Genomic DNA, 20101 nt, shown 5'->3' on the forward strand with positions numbered 1-20101 from the left:
AGGCAGAGTAACAGTGAAAAAACGCTCCTTGGCCATATGTTTATCTTATCTTGTAATAAGCGTACGAGATCTTGCAGGTCACGTGTGGTTTTCTTTCTGCGCTTCCTTTTAATGTTTCGTTTTAAATGTATTATTTCGCGCGATACCCAAGGATGTTCTCTGTTCACTCTTTTCTTTCTGGAGGGAATGTAGTTTTCTTCACAAAAGTGTACAATATGCTTAAAACGTAACCATAATTCATTTACGTCATGAAGTAATGAAACCTGCAGAAAGCAGGCGTTTAAATATTCTGAGATAGCATTGTCATCCGCTCTTGAGTAATCCCTGATAACAGCAATCGATGGCTTAACGCGTTCACAGTTTCCTAAAATCGGACAGGAGAATACAATAGTTTTATGGTCCGAAATGCTATTTTCAACGTTTAATGTGTTATTTTGAAATAGACTGCTTACGAACATCAGATCAAGCACAGAACATGACGGACCAGCTATTCTAGTCGGTTCGGAAACTAGCTGGTCTAGAGAGAAGGTAAATGACATGAACAATAGTGATTCAGCACTTTTTGCGTCGGAGCTGTTGTGCGAAAGATTAGACCAATTGATTCCTGGTAAATTGAAATCACCCGTGATAATAATATTGGAACGTGAATAAGTGTGTTGTGCAATGTAATCATGCATAACGTCTAGGTATTCAGGGGGCGAATTCGGAGGTCGGTATACGCCACCCAGAAATATGCTTTTTCCATTAAATGTAAGGTTACACCATACGCTTTCATGGTCAGGTATGCTGTTTAAAACTGTGAATTTTATGTTAGATTTAATTGTGACAGCTACACCTCCCTCCCCCCCCGCGATTCTCTGTCTTTCCGTATGAGCCGATAAGAAGGTGGAAACACTTCGGAATCCTGGACGCTTTCCTGAAGCCAGGTTTCCGTGATGACTATAACGTGCGGTTGATGGGCTGCAACTATGCTTTCAAGTAGGCTGGACTTATTGACTACGCTGCGCGCATTCAGTGATAACACTCTGATACATTTCGTACGTTGTTGTCACGTGCCATCGCAAGCTGCTGGGCCAGCGTGTGCAGAAGTTTTCGGTTTAGATAGTTCAATTCTTCTGACCTCACACTCATTCCATATAAAGGTGTTGCCATTTATTTTTAGTTTATCAAATGACAGAGATACCTTTGCCCCTTTCGCCTTGTCACTTACTGCACAACACCATAATTTAGCACGTGTGTCGCATACTTTCTTTGAGAAATCCTCGGATATTGAAATCCGGGTGTTTTTCACCTTGAAGCAGCTTGATAATATTTTGTTTTTCTCAGCGAAGTTGAATAGCCTGATAATAACTGGGCGTGTCCTTTGGCTTTGCTTTGTACCAATTCTGTGAACTCGTTCTATTGAGTTAATTTCTATTCCTAGGATCTTCTTAAGTATACCGTGCACTTCTTCTTCAAGTGTTTTAACATCTTCATCAGAGCTCTCTCTTAATCCATAAATTACTAGGTTATTCCGCCTACTTCTATTTTCTAAATCATCGACCTTCGATGCCAGAAATTCTACTTGCATCATGGTAGATTTACAAGATTCCTCGCAGTGTACTATCCTGTCTTCGCATTCTTTCCATAATCCCCTTTCATTCTCAATAACTGTCATTCTTTCTTGCAAATATGCAACTATTGTCTCCACATGCTTGATATTTGAAGACAGTTGTTTCAGTGTTTTGTTCATTTCCTTTTGTTCTCTCAGAATGTGTTTCATTAGTTCCCGCTGCGAACATTCAACTGAATCAGAGTAAGGGCCTGGATTTTGTTCATCTCCAGATGTTAGTAACATTAAGCGGACAACATTAAAACAACCCAGCAAAATAGCAACACAGCATTGTGGACTTGGGAGCACCGTTAACCTTACGCCGTTGTCTCTAACTGAAGAGACTAAATGCTGGTCACTAACCTGTGCGATCAGAAAAAATTTGAGCAGCATCCGTACTCGTTCGGTGCTTCCAAGTCCACTGAAGGGAACATCGAAAAGGCTGCTGCTTTTATCCGGGTGCCACGAGGTCTCCGTCGACGTCACCGTGCTGGTCAGGTGGTCCCAGTGCAGTGCACGTGGTACAGCTTCCTGCGACTTGTTTTGTCCGATGAAGCCAGCAGGGCAGACAGCCGGAGGTAGCAGTAGATAGGCCTGATGCAGTGCATGCTCAGACCCTGCGTCGACGAATCCGGTCCTCGACAGCACGATCTGTGCGATCAGAAAAAATTTGATCAGCATTCGTACTCGTTCGGTGCTTCCAAGTCCACTATGATATATGCAACTGAGTCTGTGTTAAATAATAATATGCAAGATAACAGATTATAATTGTATACTGGGAGTCATTTGACACAACTGTATTACAACTAGTTTCCATGTAATAACATGAAAATTTCTATATGTATTTGTGTTTAAAAAACTCTTATATCCACACTTTATGCGTAATAATTGTATTGCTACACCAGCCGCTTCCGTGCCTGTCTGGGAGACCGGAACTTTGTCAAGCCGAAGAGATTTCGGCTTTTTTCCCGGCTCTCCCTTTTTCACCTTGTATCCAGTGGTAAAAATAAAAATGATGATGATGATGTAGCAGAATATGATCACAGAACTGAAATGCCACTGTACTGAATTTTGTTAAACTGAAAGGCATTTGCATTGGGTTGAATGGGGTTTCGATGGGGGATACAAAAAAAGTTCGTAAAGCTGAATAATTTGCTTAAGTGACGTTCAAGTGGTAGTTTACTGTATATTGGTTTTCTTGGATAAAAGATTTAGTTGGAAACAGTGCCTTGTATGTCCTCATTTTTTCTGAAACATTGCTCGATGAACAAGAGGCGCAAAAAGACGCCTTTCTATTTTGTCTCTTCCGACCTAACTGGCATTTGGCGAATACCTCTTGCGTGCGGGAGAAAGTAAGGAGGGGGGGGGGTATATAGGAAAAAATTTGGCAGTGTCTGGCTCCTCCTGGGGTGGTGTTAGAGGTGTGTATGAACCACTGCTTAGATAAATCGAACTCAGTACCTTTTTCTCAGTACAAACATTCGTGAATGTTAACTTCTTATTCTAGCAGTTTAAAAATGTCTGGATAGGCCCTATATCACAATGTCCCAAGCCTCCTATTTTTTTATTTAAAAGGACTTGAAAGCATTCGAACTTCAATGTTAATGAAAAGAATGTTACAACTTTCAATAGCAAGGAATTGCTATTATCAAGACTCCACAAAATGATGCAAAAACGGCTGTTCTGCCATGAACAATTTTCAATATTGTAATTCTGAGAAGCGGTTATTAAGTTTTGAGGAGAAAGTTTGTTGAATGTATGTTCCAGCTTGTAAACCGCGCACAAATTATTTGAGGGCGGTAAGAAGATTCTCTATTGTTTAATATCAAGAGTTGACGAACAGCCACAGTTCAGCAATGTCATGTGTTTTCTCATTTTGAAGAGCAAAAATTATTTCAACATATCTGAGCTATCAACACTACAATAGTAATGACGCTAGCCATTAATCAAGTGGGGGACCAAGATTACAATTTTTTTTTTCAGGGTGGGGGGCTCAGCCCCCCCCCCCCTGAAAATCTCCGGAGGGGGCTCGGGCCCCGGAGCCCCCCACATAGTCACCGTCTATGCTGCTATGTTAACATGGATGGTATTATATGTGCATTTCTCAAGTGAATAAATTAAACAAAGTACACGTAGTTCATTTTCATGGGAAGCAACATTGAAGCAATCAATTTTGCGTCTTTCCATTTTAAGGTGAAAGCCTTAGATGCCTATGCTTTAAGGTCTCATTGTGAGGTACAGAAAATATCATGTGACCCAAGGAAGGCCAGAAGCGAACGAAAACATGTCCAGCCATGTATAAGACATGATTAATGATTATCAGAGTTATCACTATGTGGTACCTGTTTCCAAGTTCCTGTGATGATGTCAAAGGTTATTTCAGATACACCGCTTCATCACTATCATTATATACAGTTCTTTCATATGTGAATGCATAGCTTGTAGAAGACAGGTAGGTAGAACCATAATGCAGAATGGACCATTTGTTAAAGAATTGGTTTTCTTCAAATGACGATCCATCTATAAGATTTTTATAATGAGTGGGACATTGCACCAAACTGGTAGCCCATGACGGTGAGGTGCTCATTGTTACCAACCTTTTAGTGAAAAAAATATGCTTTCAAAGAACTCCCAAGAAAAGAAATGTATAGATATATATAGAGTGAAATGCACATTATTGCAGGGACCTGAACTTTAATCAAAATGGTGACAATAGTGGTCAAAGTTTTCTTATTATTTGTACTAATGCAATGTGAAGATGGGGATCACGATCCTGGCAACGAAAAATGAAAATCAATGATGACAGCGGTCATTGTCAGCTTAAAGAACTGTGTGGACAGACAGACATAGGAAACCAGCACTCACGTGGTGTCGGAGCAAAGCTGGAACTTATGGCTGAGCCAAATAACTTATAAGGGCTGTGGCGCACACGATAGCTGCGCGCAGGTATGATATACTAGAAATCATCAAGCAGTATCTGCCACATGGTGTTAGCGCATGCTGCCTGCACTAATAGATCTCCCACCGAGCTCCTACATCTATACGAATACACAGCTACAAAATGCATGCCGAGATGCAGGATCCGTCCAGTAAAGGGAACAAATTCGCCAGTCGCTTAATATGGCATTGACCGACACCTACAGAAGTCGCTTAATCATTTAAATAATTAGGTGAGAATGACTTGGTTCGACAGGCAAGGTTCTGACTGGTGTTGTCGCTTTTTGTGACTGTTGTCGCGGGTCGCTTTTTAAGTCGCGACGATAGATTGGATTTTTTACAAGCACTGCTCCAGGAGGGCACATGCAACCGGAGGCCTCAGGAGAGGACCTGAGGTTATAAAAAAGCAGGCGGCGCAGGATCCCCAGGGCACCCAAGGGGTAGTGGGGAGATCAAAGCTGGAAGCAGGATGGCCCGTAGGATTGGAGTGGCGGAGGCCTAAGCGTGCTGGACTTAAAATAAATATTATTACGTCCAGCCGCCAACTTGTGACGCCAAGACTTCTGCAACAGCAGTCAGAAGTTTACCGTTTGACATACTAAGGCAGCAGCAGAAGCGGACGAAGACACAGAAACGTGAAAAAGAGACCCCACGCTACAAGTTAGTAGTATTTTAATATTTAAATTATGGCAATTGAATAACGCGCAACTGAGCCCTCTCGAAGCGTTCGACGCATGGAAAAATTCGCGAAGACGGTAAGATACCAGTGTGACAGGGGCACAAGCAAGGAACGAAAACGCACACACAGGGCAAACTGTGAAGATGCTATATATTTTGCTATATATGTAATATATGCTATATCTATCAAGTGACTAGTGCCATGCTATAATCTTCAAAGGTCGCAATGCTTTCGCAATGAAATTGTTGACAGTGTGCTCTGTGTGTGTATCTTGTGTTCCGGCTAACTGCTCATCGCGATCACGCCCGATCCTGATCGAATTTCGCGGTCGTGATTGCCTTCTTTGGACAAAATGAGCGAGAGACCCAATCACAGTCGAGAATTTCGATCCGGATCGGTGCCGATCGCGATGAGAAGTATACGTGTGACACTGGTAGTGACAGGGCAACGCCGTATCATACTCGCCTTCACGGGAGACCACTGACCAAACGACAACAATCGTTCGCGCCAGTGCACTGCGCCAGCAACACCCAAGGAGACGCACGAGGAAAACTTGTACGCGACGCACAGATCGCCAGCCGACACATGGCAAAATGCCGGCACGCCAGGGCACGCCTAGGGACAGAACGACCAAAGTAACTGCTCCTCCGTAGTACCTAGGCAAAGGGAGAAATTTCAGGCGCAAACGCCCCCAGATTTTCTCTCTCGCACCCGCTGAAACGACTGGCCAATCCCGTGAACTGGCGTTTCCTCTAATGACTGTCTCGTGTGCTGTTGCGCGTTCTCGAGTAGTCGGCGTCTATGGACGACCGCAGGCCAAGTTTCATCCTAGACGCCAGCGCTCGTTTCTCCCCTGGCGGAACGATTTCATCTCCAACGGGTGTAGGTTTCCGCGGTCGCGCCCGCGTTCAGTTCGCGCTGCGCGCGAAAAGTCTCTTGTTTGGGACGGCGCCTCTTCGGATGACCGGAAATTATGATTGTGTTGTTAACTGTCACGACAGTAATGTAAACACGAAATGGTTGATGCCACCAGTGAAATTCTGCCGATTCACAAGAAAATGGTACGAAATAAGCAGACGACACACATGGATTACTGCGGTGCGCCGAGCGAAGTAAACAACTGGCAAACGAAGCGAGCTCGTTCATTGATCACTCCTGAGTGTATGACGGTTTTTATATGTAACCCACATGAATTTAATAATTACTCGGTATATAATCCTTTTATTCATATAAAAACTTTAAGTTGTTCGACGAGCGCTTGTCCTGTCTTCTTTCTCGTGTTTCATTTATGTGTGCGCTGCCCAAGAATGGAAACCACTTCTGTTGTATGCGCTAGCAGTGGCAGAAGTTCACGCGTGCCGAGAAATTGAATATGTGCACGATGCATTGAACATGACCGGAGTTCATTCCCGCTTCACCACTGCACCGATCGATCGAGTTGCTGGACGATACACGCCCGCGTCTTGGTCGCGCCGGCATTGCTGAAGCAGGAATGATTACTAATACTTTCAACTTCCGTCTCGTGAGCACTGTTAAAAAATGACCAAGCTGTCTACATTGCTGCTTCTATTCCATATTGTAGGGGACGCACTAGTTAAAGTTGTGTGCGCATGTCGTACTTGTGCTATGCAGCGATATATTTTTGAGAGCAGCATTCCGGGCAATTTGGTAATCCATTACTTAAATGATATTGCGCAACAAAAAACGACACGGACGTGAGACGACACACCAAGCGCTTGGTGTGTCGACGACATGCGCTTGGTGTGTCGTCTCTCACGTCCGTGTCGTTTTTTGTCGCGCAATATCATTTAGGTAATCGATATATTTTGTTTATTTCCGCACAGTGTCGATGGAAGACCGTTGTCGCCATCAGAGACAACACGGATTTGTAGCAAACATATTGTGAGAAACTGCAAAAATGATTTTAGCTCGTATGTGCCGTATGTATGTGCCGCATCGTATGTGCTGACGATTTTTCCGGTGGTACATACGATGTCGTTTCCAATCACCTGCTCAGCGTCACTTACATGGTTAAGCAGACGCTGCCATTTCGCCGCATTGCAGCCATAAAAATAATCGCCAAGCGTACTGATCTTCTTAAAGGCAAATAGAAGCGTGTACAGTCTGTTTCACACTTAGGGGAAAACTCGGAACGTATTGCATCGCGATGCGGCAAGCAATGGAGTCGTGCGGCGGCAGCAGCTCGAGCAGGCGCAGACGCTCGAGGGCCGGAGTCGTGATCTGCGTCGTCTGCTACGGCGGCGCGCGCTGGCCGCATTGTCGGGAAGCGTGCTACTGTCAGGGGCAGTGCACGTATATTTCTTCACTGTGTGTGCTACCGTAATAAGCAGCGACAAGAGGCACCAAGATGTGCGCGCAACGTGTTCAGTCTTTGTTTGACTCGAAAGGAAAACAAAGCACTCAACAATGATAACTATGGGAGTCGAACACGATGAAACAAACGGATAGGATTAAATGAATGTTTTAGGTTCAGACAATGAGCTGGAAATGATTTTTCTCGACAATCATTCGCTACACCAGACAGACTACCCGCCGGCGGGGAATTGGACACGTCACGCTCGGAACTTCAGTTAGTAGAGAGTTTTAGGGGCCCCAAAACCCAAAGAAATAGCGTCGAAGCCACTGCGCATGCGCGAGACGCAAACTGCGTTTGGGTTTTGCGTTGGGAACGCTATTTCGCCGATTTAGCGGGAGCTCAAATAGCGTTCCCAAAAGCTTTGCGTCAACAAACATGGCGGCACCCATCAAAGCGACGGCTCTAACCTAGCACAAAACTGGGTTCGATTCGCGGTAATGCGTGAAGTTCGCAAGCTAGGAGAAGTGACTGCAGTTATCGCTTTCTCTCAACTAGCGTCTGTTATGAAGATTGATTCATTAGACGCCGCTGATTCCGAATTCGAGTGTGGGTTTTATGGCTCGTAGGCCTAACGTGGCTAAGCTTGGCTGGTGAAGGCACGTAAAGTTGGTTTTGTTGCTCCAAACTAAGCACAACTAATTGTTTGCTGCTTGAAGAATAACCTCTAAATTGTAATTAAACGCGAATACACGCAAGTCAAAATTAGTATTCATATCATAAGACGGTATATTTTATTTAATTATTTTTTATCGTTTTTCTTAGACGCCGTAGTGGCGCTGTCAGCGCAAGACGCTATCTGCAAACGCAAAGCCCTATTCTAAGACTCTTCACTCCAGCGTGCCCCAACGCTAACATCCGCAAAGCTCTTTGGGGCCCCAAAATATTGGGGCCCCTATTCTAAAACTCTCTAGTATCTCGTCATGTCCCCGGCGGCAGCGATGACAGCGCTCATCCTGGAAGGCAGTGAGGTGCAGAATTACTTGATCAGGGATGTGTTCATTCGCAGCACGTCTCAGTCGCTGACGATGGTGGATCGAAGCCTATCCTCGGGCGACTGATAGAGGGGATGGTGCGCCAGCGATACTTTCAACGAGTCCCAGACATTTTAAATGATGTTGGCGCCCGGGGATTGAGGCGGCCACTCCAAGAGAGTGACTGTGCGCTCTTCTAGCAGTTGTTGCACCACACGAGCAGTGTGGATCGGCGACCTATCGCGTTAGAATATATAGTCGCCTTCCAGAAACGGGTCATCAAGAATGTATGGAATCAGTATGTCGTCTATGACTGCCCTGCAGCGATGAACTTACCTTCGAGGCGTATCAGTTGGCGTCGCACAACGCATAGTAAAGAATACCGGCTCATTTCACGCCGTAACGATGAGATCGGCGCCCTGCAACTGATAGTAGAACGTTTACCGACAATGCGGCCAGCGCGCGCCGCCGTAGCAGACGACGCCGCACCTGCGCGAGCTGCTGCCGCCGCCTGACTCAAGCGCTCGCCGCATCGCGATGCAATGCGCTCCGAGTTTTCCCCTAAATGTGAAACAGACTGTACACCGCCCTTCACGCGTACACACGTAGGCACACACCGCGCGCGGCGCGAAACGTGCCCAAACACGCGCAGTGCAGGAGGCAATCAAGGCGACGCGAACGAGAGATGGGAGAGGGGTACCACCCGCTAATAGAATTTTCCTTCGCATGCAATGCCGGCGCAGCAGCGCCGCTCTCGGTGCCGTTCTTGTCTATGGTCAGTCTTTGTTCAGCACTCGCTTTGGTGTGCGTGTCGTTACTCGCGCTCGTTACATGGTGTCAGAAGTGGGGTGGCCGTTCCCGCGCAAGCGACCGTTGCATAGCAAGCTCGAATTTCAAGCCTGCGCATGGAAGCCCTACCGCCCCCTGCTCCGCTGGTGCTCGCTGAGAACGCGGCAGCCAATTGGAAGAAGTTCAGGCAACGCATCGAGCTATATTTCGTAGCCACGGTAAAGGAACGTACCAGCGCGGAGAAGGCTGCCATTTTTTTTACATGTGGCCGGCCAGGAGGCCATTGATGTCTTCAACACTTTTCGACTTACGTCTGCCCAAGCGGAGGACTACGATGTGCTGGTGCGCAAGTTCGAAGAGTACTGCGCACCACGACAGAATGAAACATTTGAGCGATACGTCTTTCGCATGCGACTCCAGAATGAAGATGAGCCATTTGAACAGTTCTTGCGGGACGTGCAGCTCAAGGCGCAGTCGTGTAACTTTGGCGATCTCAAAAACTCCATGGGGCGTGACCAGTTAGTCTGTGGAACTCGGGACAAAAAGTTGCGCAACAGGCTGCTGCGCGAGAAGGACTTGACACTCGAGAAGGCCATTGATTTCTGCAAAGCGGCGGAGGCTGCCACGAGCCAGGCGCGAGTATGGGAACAGGCAGAGACGGCACAGGTGATCGGCGCAGTGGAAGGAAAGTTAGACGGGCCGTCTCGGAGCAAGACTTTGCGGCGGTGCAACTTCTGCGGCAGCTGTCACCCGCCGCGAAAATGTCCGGCATGGGGAAAGAGGTGCGTGGTGTGCCGAAAACTGAACCACTTCGCGGCGTGCTGCAGAGCGAAGAGAAGCGTTCAAGAAGTTGAGTGTCCTGAAGAAAAGTCGGAAGATGATTTTGAAATATTAGACGTGCATAAAGCCGGCGTCGCCAGCTCGAACGATTGGATCGTCCCGGTTAAAGTTGACACAGATACAGTGCACATGAAGGTCGACACGGGAGCCCAGGCGAATTTGTTGCCGTTATCTTTATACCGGAGAATCAAGCGAAAGCCACCGTTGCGCCCCAGCCAGACGGTTCTTTCAGGCTATGGAGGCAATGCTATACAGCATGTTGGTATAACGGTGCTGCCTCTTCAAGTGGGCGATAAATGCGAACAGCTGGTTTTCTATGTGGTGAAGAAGGGCAAACAGGCATTACTCGGCCTTGAGGCATGTGAGAAATTCGGCTTTATAGCACGAGTCCGGTCAGTGTCACAAGAGGAAGGAATGGACAAGCAGCGGATTATTGAAGAGTTTCCCGCTCTATTCCGTGGCCTAGGATGTACGAGACGGAAATACAGGATCAGCCTGAAAGACGATGCGCGACCTATAGCGCTACCATCGAGGAGGGTGCCACACGCACTGAAGGAGCCCCTGCGCCAGGAGTTGGACCGCATGGAGGCGGAGGGCATTATAACTCGGATGCAGGACCCAACTGATTGGGTAAGCCCGCTTGTCATCGTAACTAAGAAAAATGGGAGATTAAGAGTGTGCATGGGCCCGCGGTGTGTGAATGAGGGTATCCGAAGGGAGCACTACGAGCTGCCCCGAAGAGAGGACATTGAGGCAGAGCTGGCCGGAGCCAGGTATTTTAGCAAACTGGACGCTAATAGAGGCTTCTACCAGATACCTCTAGATGACTATACGTCCTGCATTTGCACGTTTAGCACGCCGTTTGGCCGGTACCGGTTCCTGAGGCTTCCATTTGGGCTGAGTTCAGCGCCGGAGGTTTTTCAGAAAGCCATGAGTGATGCCCTGGACAACCTCTCGGGGGTGCGAGTCTACATAGATGACATCTTAGTATGGGGAGCAACCAGGGAGGAGCACGATGCCCGACTGAAGGCGGCGCTCAGAGCAATTGAGACTGCAGGCTTTACCCTTAACCCGGAGAAGTGTGTAGTGGCCGCTGACAAGATCAAGTTCCTAGGTGATGTCCTCTCTAAAGAAGGAATACGGCCCGATCCGGATCTGGTGCGATGCGTAGCCAGCATGCCCTCACCCACGTGCAAACAGGAGGTACAAAGACTCCTAGGCGCAGTCAACTATTTCGGAAAGTCTTTGCCTTGTCTGTCTGAAAAAACACACATGATATACGCTCCCTCGTGAGGAAGGACAGTGAATTCGAGTGGACAGAGGCGCATGACAAGGAATGGAAAAACTTGTGCGGCATGCTATCCTCTGCCCCCTTGTTGGCCATTTTCGACACTCAGAGGCCCACTAAAGTGTCAACCGATGCGTCCAACTTTGCCTTGGATGCTGCTCTCCTCCAGCTACATGAGGGGGGTTGGAGACCAGTGGCGTATGCCTCGCGTGTTTTAACGCAAGCGGAAACCCGGTATTCTCAAATTGAGAAGGAGGCACTAGGAATAACATTCAGCTGCGAACGCTTCAGAGAATTCATCGTGGGGTCTCATGTCACCATAGAAACAGACCATCAGCCCCTTCTAGCTCTTGCGAAAATGCGACTGAATGAAATGCCCCCTCGTGTTCAGCGTTTTTTCTTGCGTCTGATGCAGTTCGACTTCACCCTGCAGTTCGTGCCTGGAAAACAGCTCCTACTGGCGGATGCGCTGTCGCGTCTGCGGATCCCACCAGACTCAACTCGGGCAGAGGAATATGAAGATGTAGCCATACATGCTGTGAACGTACTTTCGACCCTCGTCAGTGACGCCATGGTAAAGAGGCTGCAGGCAGCGACGGCTGAAGATGAAGACCTCAGGCGAGGGATGACTGCTCTCGAGAATCGTGAGGCCATTCAAGGGCAGTTATCGCCGGTGGCAGCAGAGTTGTCGGTTGTGAATGGTATCCATATGAGAGGCGCTAAAGTAATAATACCCAAGAAGCTACGGAAAGAAATGCTGGACCGCGTGCACGAGGGACACCTCGGGGTGAACAAGGCAAAGGCGAGAGCTAGAGCCCTAATGTATTGGCCGGCTATGCAAAAGGACATTGAGGAAAAAACGTCAAAATGTGAGACCTGCTGTCGCTACGCGTATCGGCAGCCATCAGAGCCAGTGCTAATGAAGCCTGTCCCTTTGTCGCAGTGGTCAAGAATAGGGTGTTACGTTTCGCCTACGACGCGCGGTATAGCCGGCGTGGATGCAACGGACGCCGGGGCTTCGTTCAAAGCGGCGGACATTTTGGCCCGTTGGGAGCTCCCGCAAAGCCTCCCCGCCAAGCGCGTCCAGGCGTGTTTCAGTGCCACGTGTCTTCGTGTGTGCGTGTGTGTGTGTGTGCCCACGCTTGTCAAAGCGCGGCAGCCGGGGAGAGGAGCTCCCCAAGTGTGAAGCGAGGAGGTCTGACAGGCGCCGGCTTGGCGGATGCGTCACTACACTCGTCTCAACGTGTCTCTCAGCCTGTCCGTGCCCGCCGTCACGTGGTCTCGTCACGAGGCCTTCCTCTTTCCCTCAACTCCGAGAGTATAAGAGCAGCTGCCCCCGGACGCCAAGGGAGAGGCTCCGATTTCTTCTGTTGAGTAACGTGCTCTCCCGTCTCTCCACTTCGGTCGACCTGACCGCCCGCTCTTTTGCGATGCTAGAATAAACAAGTTGTTCTGTTACCAGTCGACTCATGCTTTGCCAGGACCTTCGGATGCTTCCAGTTGTGCCCCAGGCCGCCAGGCCAACGCTACCCTTGGGGCTTGCGACCCATTTGCAACAACGGGCGTCAGCGCTGAGATCCCAACAAGGGTTGGACCTGTGTGAGCATGCGGGAGTGCACTACTTAGTGGGCTATGACGCTCACTCAAACTACCCAGAAGTAGAACAGCTGACTCAAACAACGAGCCACCAAGTCATCCAGAAACTGGAAATGTGGTTTGCCAGGCATGGGATACCTTTAGAAGTGTGCACGGATGGGGGACCGCAGTTCTCCTCGGGGGAGTTCCTAGAGTTTGCCAAGCTATGCGACTTTCGACACGTGGTTTCGAGTCCGAGGTTTCCAAGGGCAAATGGGCTAGCCGAGAAAGGAGTACAAGTGTTCAAAAGACTCCTGAAGAAAACAAAGCATGCTAATGAGCCTCTGTGGCTTGGACTTCTAAACTACAGGTCATCGCCACTAGAGGATGGAAGGAGCCCTGCGCAGCTGCTGATGGGAAGACAACTTCGAGGCCGTCTTCCAGACTTCTCCACCCCTCAGGCAACCGAGGTGAAGAAGCAGACACAAAGGCACCGGCCAAGGCCGGAACTACCGCCACTCAGGACAGGAGACACGGCCCGCCTTTTAGAAGATCAGGGTTGGACTAGCAGAGCCAGAGTAACGCGGCAGGTCACACCACGATCATATTTGATGGAAACCGAAGACGGGAGCCTACTGCGTCGAAATCGGCAGCATATCCTGCGGACGGCAGAGCCGTTCCACTCGCCTAGTGACACAGCGGGCAGCCCCCACCATCCTCAGAAAGCTAATGGCAGCGGCCAAGAAACAAGCCCTGCAGGCACCCCAGAACGTCCACCAGCCTCTGGCCTGCACGACGCAGCAACTCCCATGCGCCGCCCTGTGCGGGCAAGGAACCCGCGAGTGCGTCTAACTTACGATGAGAACTTCGAGCAAGAACCTGCTGGACCCTCTCGTGGGAGTGAGGGAGGTGTAACGTAGCCCAGCCTAGCGGGAGCGCATTGCCCAGCCGGCAACCCTGAGCTCCCAAGAGGCTGTTGCGCGTTCTCGAGTAGTCGGCGTGCATTGCAATAAAGTCAGTCTTTGTTCAGCACTCGCCTTGGTGTGCGTGTCGTTACTCGCGCTCGTTACATAAACGCGCGTGCAGTGTCGACGTTGACGCGTTAAGATAGGTTTCTTAACACTCTAGAATTATTATATGGCACACAAACAAGGAATTAAGACGCGAACACAATCTTAAACTCTTAATCATCGTACATATCTTTGTTCATCCTCTTCAAATGAGAAGGAGTGATATGTTGAAGCTGTAACAGCAGCTGTCCATCAAGGTTCTTTTTGCGTGCAGCAAACCGCACAACGCGTCTGTGGACAATTTCTTTGCTTTGTGTTCAGCAGGTTGACTTGCGAAAATACGCGTTCGACAGCAGCGCTGGAGTGTGGTAGGCACAAAAGGTTCTTCATAAAACTTGATAACAGGGGGTACTCTTGTGATCCGTCTCCTTTTTTCATTTGAGACACTTTGTGCCAGAACTGGCTCGCAGTCAAGTCAACGTGGTCGCTCAGCTCCATGTTGCGAAGAAGTCGCCATTCCCTGTTCAGTTTGTTCACTTCATTTTCTTTCACGATCAGGGGAAAGGAAACCGCAAGCGACGCGATTGATGGTACTGTCTTTCCCAGGACAACTTTCGGGTCTATGACTCGAAGGTTTTTCATCTGTTCACTTTTTAGGGGGAACCGCAGGTAGATCTGGTGAGCTGCTTCAATAAATAACTCTAAACAGCGCAGCCGAAAGTTGTGAACCTGATTATCGTTTAAGCCGTGCGTGTTACCGGCTAGTGCGGCAGTTGGCTTTGCTCCGAGGTAAATTTCTTCCAATGGCAGGAACTTGGCTGGGTCTTTGTACCGCACATCGGACAACGGCGGGGCCTCCAGGTAGTCTCGCTTGATGTAGCATTCCAGTATGCATTTCAGCATGGCCGAAACCTTTTCATGGAGCAAGTGAATTCTGGTTTCTTCCGACTGCATTTCCTTATTTAGGTTAGTGAAAAAAGGCAGGACGTACTCAAGAAACTCGAGGTAGAGTTTCGTTGACGGGTCAGTCAATTTTTCCAGAATGGCTTCTGCAGCAAGCAGGCGGTCGTCAATGGCTGCTTTTTTGAAAAACAAAATCAGGGCAGGCATCTGCTCAAGCAAGCGTGTCACAACAACTTGGAGAGACAGCCACCTTGTTTGGCTTGGGTTGTAGGGGTTGAGGGACGTACTTCGGGATGAAAACCAAACTTGGGAGGTTTATTTTACATTATATACAGAGAGGTGAGAGTCAAGTAACAGTCGTACAGTCATTACGGGCCGGCAGTAACTCGGACGCTGCGGCCCGCGGCAAGAAGTTCGAGAGAGGTGAATCAGGGAATGCTCTGGTCTCTCTGGAATGCTTCTTTTAAACCCTTCGAGGACTGGAAGTCGCGTCAAGTTCGGCCAATGGGAGAGCCCGCTCAGATGACGCCACCTTCGGCCAATGGTAGGCACCCGTGCGGTGATGTCACACCCGGCGGCTCCCCGCAGTCTTGCCTTGCTGTGGTGCAATGCTCTCTTCAAAGGCGGAGAAGGGGCACGATTGGGCTCCATTGTCCGAGGCTCACCTGCTCCCGGTGGTACGGCCCCGCTGAGGTGGCAAATGCCCTCTTCAAAGGCGACCGGTGCGACGCTGCCAGGCCTTCCCGGGACATCGCAGCCGTCATGTTTCGGGACCCACTTTCCTTGCAACAATGCCGGGCGATCCCTTCGTTTTCTGGAAAACTCAAGCATTGAATAGCTACTGCGGCGTACGAACTTGTTGGCACGTGAACTTGTTGGCTCGAGCGATCCTCTGGAATGTGTCATCCGTGTTTCTGCATCCCTTACTTAGAAGTGGCGCGATTCGATGTGGTCCGGGGAACTCGAAGTAGGCGCAGGAAACAGCTCCATATCTAACAGGGTGCAAGAGCTTGTGCGGTTTCACCTCTGCCAGCTTCTGGAATTCTTGGAAGGCAGATGTCTGCTTCGGCGACAAAAAGTAATTGAAAACATCGCGTGCCAGATCTTCAACTCCTCTTGGAATTGTTTTACACGCATACGAGGCGCACAGATGGAACGAATGGCAAACGCACTTCATAATGAAGAGGCCTGGAATTTCTGCTTGTAGCAGCGACGCGACGGAATGATGTGCACCCATCATTACGTTCGCTCCGTCGGCCGCAAAACCAATCAAATTTTTGTCGTACGGAATTTCCGTAGCACTGAACACCGCCTTTAAACTAGTGTAGAGAGAGCTGGCAGTCGCATCACTGACTGGTACTAAGTCCAAAAACGCATCCATTATGCCGCCGTCGGCGTTCATTACTCGGGCGACAAGTGACAGATGCTTCACCGTAGCCTTGACAGTGGATTCGTCCACCAGAAGGGAGAACTTCTGTGTGCGCAAAAGCTCACAGAGCTCTTCGCGACTCTCCTCTCCAAGCACGTTCTTTATGATTGCAGCGCACTTTGTCCGGCGGCAACTTAAGTTCTTTGCAATCTGCGAGTCGTCACACGACGCCTTGACAACATCAACTAAATGCCCCATGGCATTAAAAGGTAGATTGTGTTCCGTGACAAACGCGGCAAGTCTGATTTCAGCCTCTTTGACCGATTTGTCTACTTGAGTTTGCCCACTTATTGAAGGCATGGATGTCAGCGCGCGGGTCGATTGCAAGCTTGCAGCGCTTTTCTTGTGCTTGGAGCTTGCAAGGTGGCGGTCGATTTCTGATTTTCCACCTTTACAATCGGATCTGCATGCTTTGCAGGAAAAGTACAAGGGCCCTTTTTTACTTGCTGACAACCACCCTCTGTACTTCGGATCCGCTTCCCATTTGGTCAAATATTTTTGGTCGTACGCTTTCGCTTTCTTTTTGCTTGGCTCACCATCATCAAAGTCTCCTGGTCCAGAAGTTGCCATCTGACATGCAGCACGTTTGAACGGTGAAGGTACGTGGTGAGCGTAAACGTAGCGCGTTGATACTGACACTACAAGTCAAAATTCAAGTTTTTCTTTCGTAGAGCCGCAGTCACTCGTAGCGCCGGAGATCACACGCACGATTAAACAGTTTAAAAGTCATATGGTTTCGTTTTACCTCACTGTACAGCAGCCGATTATTTCGCGTTGCAGAACTGCTGTCGCCATCTATCGGCTTGGCAGAACACCAAAAATAGATGAGCAGTAACTAGCATTTTTCATAGTATTTTCTGTTTGGAAGGCAATATAATCAGATACGCCTGCCTTGAGGCCGCTTAAAGTAACAATTATACGGCCTCTTAAAATCCCTAGATTTCACAAAAAGACGCTAGATTCCTAAAGCAAAGAAAAAAATCTCTAGATCTAGGGATAAATCCCCAGGGTTGGCGTCACTGACGAGCACATCATAATTAGATTTCTCCGTTCTTTCTACGCGTGCGCGAGGAGCAGTGGTCGCGAGAAAGAAATGTGGGGACTTTCGGTCCTTGAGATTTCTCTTCGCCTAGGTACTACGGAGAAGAAAGTTGTTAGCTCCGTTCGTCCCTAGCCGAGCTGGTAACACAATCGACAGAATGCGTGGCCGGCAAAAGGAAGAAGCCGTGTACAAAGTGAGTTTGTTGATATTTTGTTGCGCCGGTAGCATATTAAATTTTTATAGTCGCAGGGGGATATGTTTGGAAGTGAGGTGTCTTCTCGGATGACTTTAGTGGCAAAGCATTACATAGCGCCGATGCGCCATTGTTCGTTAGTGTCGTCGAGCAAGGTCAGCATACCGCAACGTATGCCGCACACTTCAGGAGATTCGCGGGAACGAAAACAGCTTATGAATTCGACAGCCGTGCCGATGCGAGTTTGTTGCTTTTTTTTTTTTGCTGCGGTTTCATATTAAATTCTGATACTCGCAGGGGGATACGGTTGGACGTGAGGCGTTTTCTCGGATGCCTTTAATGGCAAAGCATTACGTCGTGCTGATGCATGGTTCATTAGTGTCGTTGAGCATACCACACACTTCAGGGGAATCGCGGGAATGGAAACAGTTTATGAGTTCAACTGCCGTGCCGATGCATTAGTTATTAATGTAACTGAGCATACAATACACTTGGAGATTCGTGGGAATGGAACATTTTGTACTCTGTATGTGAAAGCACTAAAACTTGCGTCGCCATGCAATCTGAGCCGTAGATCGTTGTTAGAGCTGTGCAGCCACACTGGCAAAACACTATGCCCTGCGGATGAATACGGAACAAATGTATCCTAAAGAAAAATGGTCGTCATGCAATTTCATAGCAGTAGACCCTTGTGAAAGCTATACAGTAACACTGATATTGGCTCCGTGGTTTGTGCAATCAGCCAGCTCTTCCAGATTCAGAAAAGACAAGACCGGAGGAAAACTTCTAAAACTACAAGACGGCAACCTGATTTGATAACTCATAGTTTGGATGTTTCCATAGAAGCACCTGCACCAATGGAAACTAAGTTGCATTAAAAGTTGGACTTCAGAAAGTAAATGCGTCAACATTACACCAACGATAAACGCAATTCCACTACATGGATGACTTGCCTTGTATGAAAACATTGTTTTCACTTCTTGCTCTCCTGTTCGCCACATAGGCATTGCGGATTAAGGCGAAGTCTCACTGTTTAGTACAATGCGTTTGTCGCTGGCTGACCACAAATAAATCGTTATCAATCTCGTATAATGAGCATTAAAAAGTTCTTTTCAGCTCCTACTTTGCGACTGAGCCGGCTGTGCTTACATAGTTGAGGATCCACTTCCAGAGGGTCATCACTGAATTGCATTTTTTTTTTTTATAGGAGCGTGGACACCTGCATAAATAGTGTTTTTTGACTGACTGCACATAGGTTACCAGGCTTTTTATCCATCTTTTAAATCACCCACACAGGCGTACGTTATCCTCTTCATTTAGTAAAGAGGGGTAAACATCGACAAAATGATGCAGCTCAAATAGCTTGAACGTGTATGCGTTTTCTATCCGCAGTGACGGACAAGATGGCTCGAGCCGTGTGCCTAAAGTCAGCTTCGCCGTAAGGCACCAGTGTCGCGCAATCAAGCATGCGCAGTGTATTGCGGAGAAGTATACAAACAGTGGAAAGCGGCCACTGTCAGAGGATATAGTGTGCGCACCTGCCGTCACGTCTCCTGTCGCAGTACAAGCACGTAGACGCCGAACAAGTGTACTGGCAAGCCTTCAGAGCTATTTCGCACGCGGTTGTAGCGATCTGAGCCCTTGTTTCGCCCACATAGAGTTCTCCGTATATGAGCTAGACATCGTAACAGCAGGGATTAGCAATACGCGCTCCTTCATTAATTACCCTTGCGCACAAGCACCTCAAAATCGCTACGAATCTGCACCACGTAGCCAATATCAGTGTTACTGTACAGCTTTCCAAGGGTCTATATATACTGCTATGAAATTGCATGACGACCATTTTTCTGTAGCACAAATTTGTTCCGTATTCACCCGCAGGGCGTAGTGTTTTGCCAGTGTGTCTGTACAGCTTTCACAACGATTTACGGCTCAGATTGCATGGCGACGCAAGTTTTAGTACTTTCACATACAGAGTACAAAATGTTCCACTCCCACGAATCTCCAAGTGTGTTGTATGTTCAATTACATTAAGAACTAATTCATCGGCACGGCAGTTGAATTTACAAACTGTTTCCGTTCCCGCGATTCCCCTGAAGTGTGTGGTATGCTCAACGACACTAATGAACAATGCATCAGCACGACGTATAATGCTTTGCCATTAAAGGCATCCGAGAAAACGCCTCACGTCCAACCGTATCCCCCTGCGACTATCAGAATTTAATATGAAACCGCAGCAAAAAAAAAAAAAGAAAGAAAGAAAAAAAGAAAAACTCGCATCGGCACGGCAGTCGAATTCATAAGCTGTTTCCGTTCCCGCGAATCTCCTGAAGTGTGCGCTATGCTGATCTTGCTCGACGACACTAATGAACAATGGCGCGTCGGCATTATGTAATGCTTTGCCACTAAAGTCATCCGAGAAGACACCTCACTTCCAAACGTATCCCCCTGCGACTATAAAAATTTAATATGCTACC

At 48.2% G+C, this 20101-nt stretch overlaps 1 protein-coding gene and 1 long non-coding RNA gene across 2 annotated transcripts; one reads left to right on the forward strand and one right to left on the reverse strand.

Moving 5' to 3' along the window:
* Positions 1 to 246: 246 nt before the first annotated feature.
* Positions 247 to 5960, reverse strand: LOC140219536 (uncharacterized). Its single transcript, XR_011895892.1, has 2 exons — positions 5673 to 5960; positions 247 to 2242 (listed from the first exon to the last, which is right to left on the reverse strand). It is a non-coding gene; the product is annotated as an uncharacterized lncRNA (long non-coding RNA).
* Positions 5961 to 12759: 6799 nt separating this feature from the next.
* LOC129385263 (uncharacterized) lies at positions 12760 to 14065 on the forward strand. The gene has a single exon (XM_055071651.2). The coding sequence runs from the start codon at positions 12942 to 12944 to the stop codon at positions 13965 to 13967; it is 1026 nt and encodes a 341-aa protein (XP_054927626.2). The 5' UTR covers positions 12760 to 12941; the 3' UTR covers positions 13968 to 14065.
* The last annotated feature ends 6036 nt before the right edge of the window (positions 14066 to 20101 follow it).

This window comes from Dermacentor andersoni, chromosome 7 (genome assembly GCF_023375885.2).
Source record: "Dermacentor andersoni chromosome 7, qqDerAnde1_hic_scaffold, whole genome shotgun sequence".
NCBI lineage: Eukaryota > Metazoa > Arthropoda > Arachnida > Ixodida > Ixodidae > Dermacentor > Dermacentor andersoni.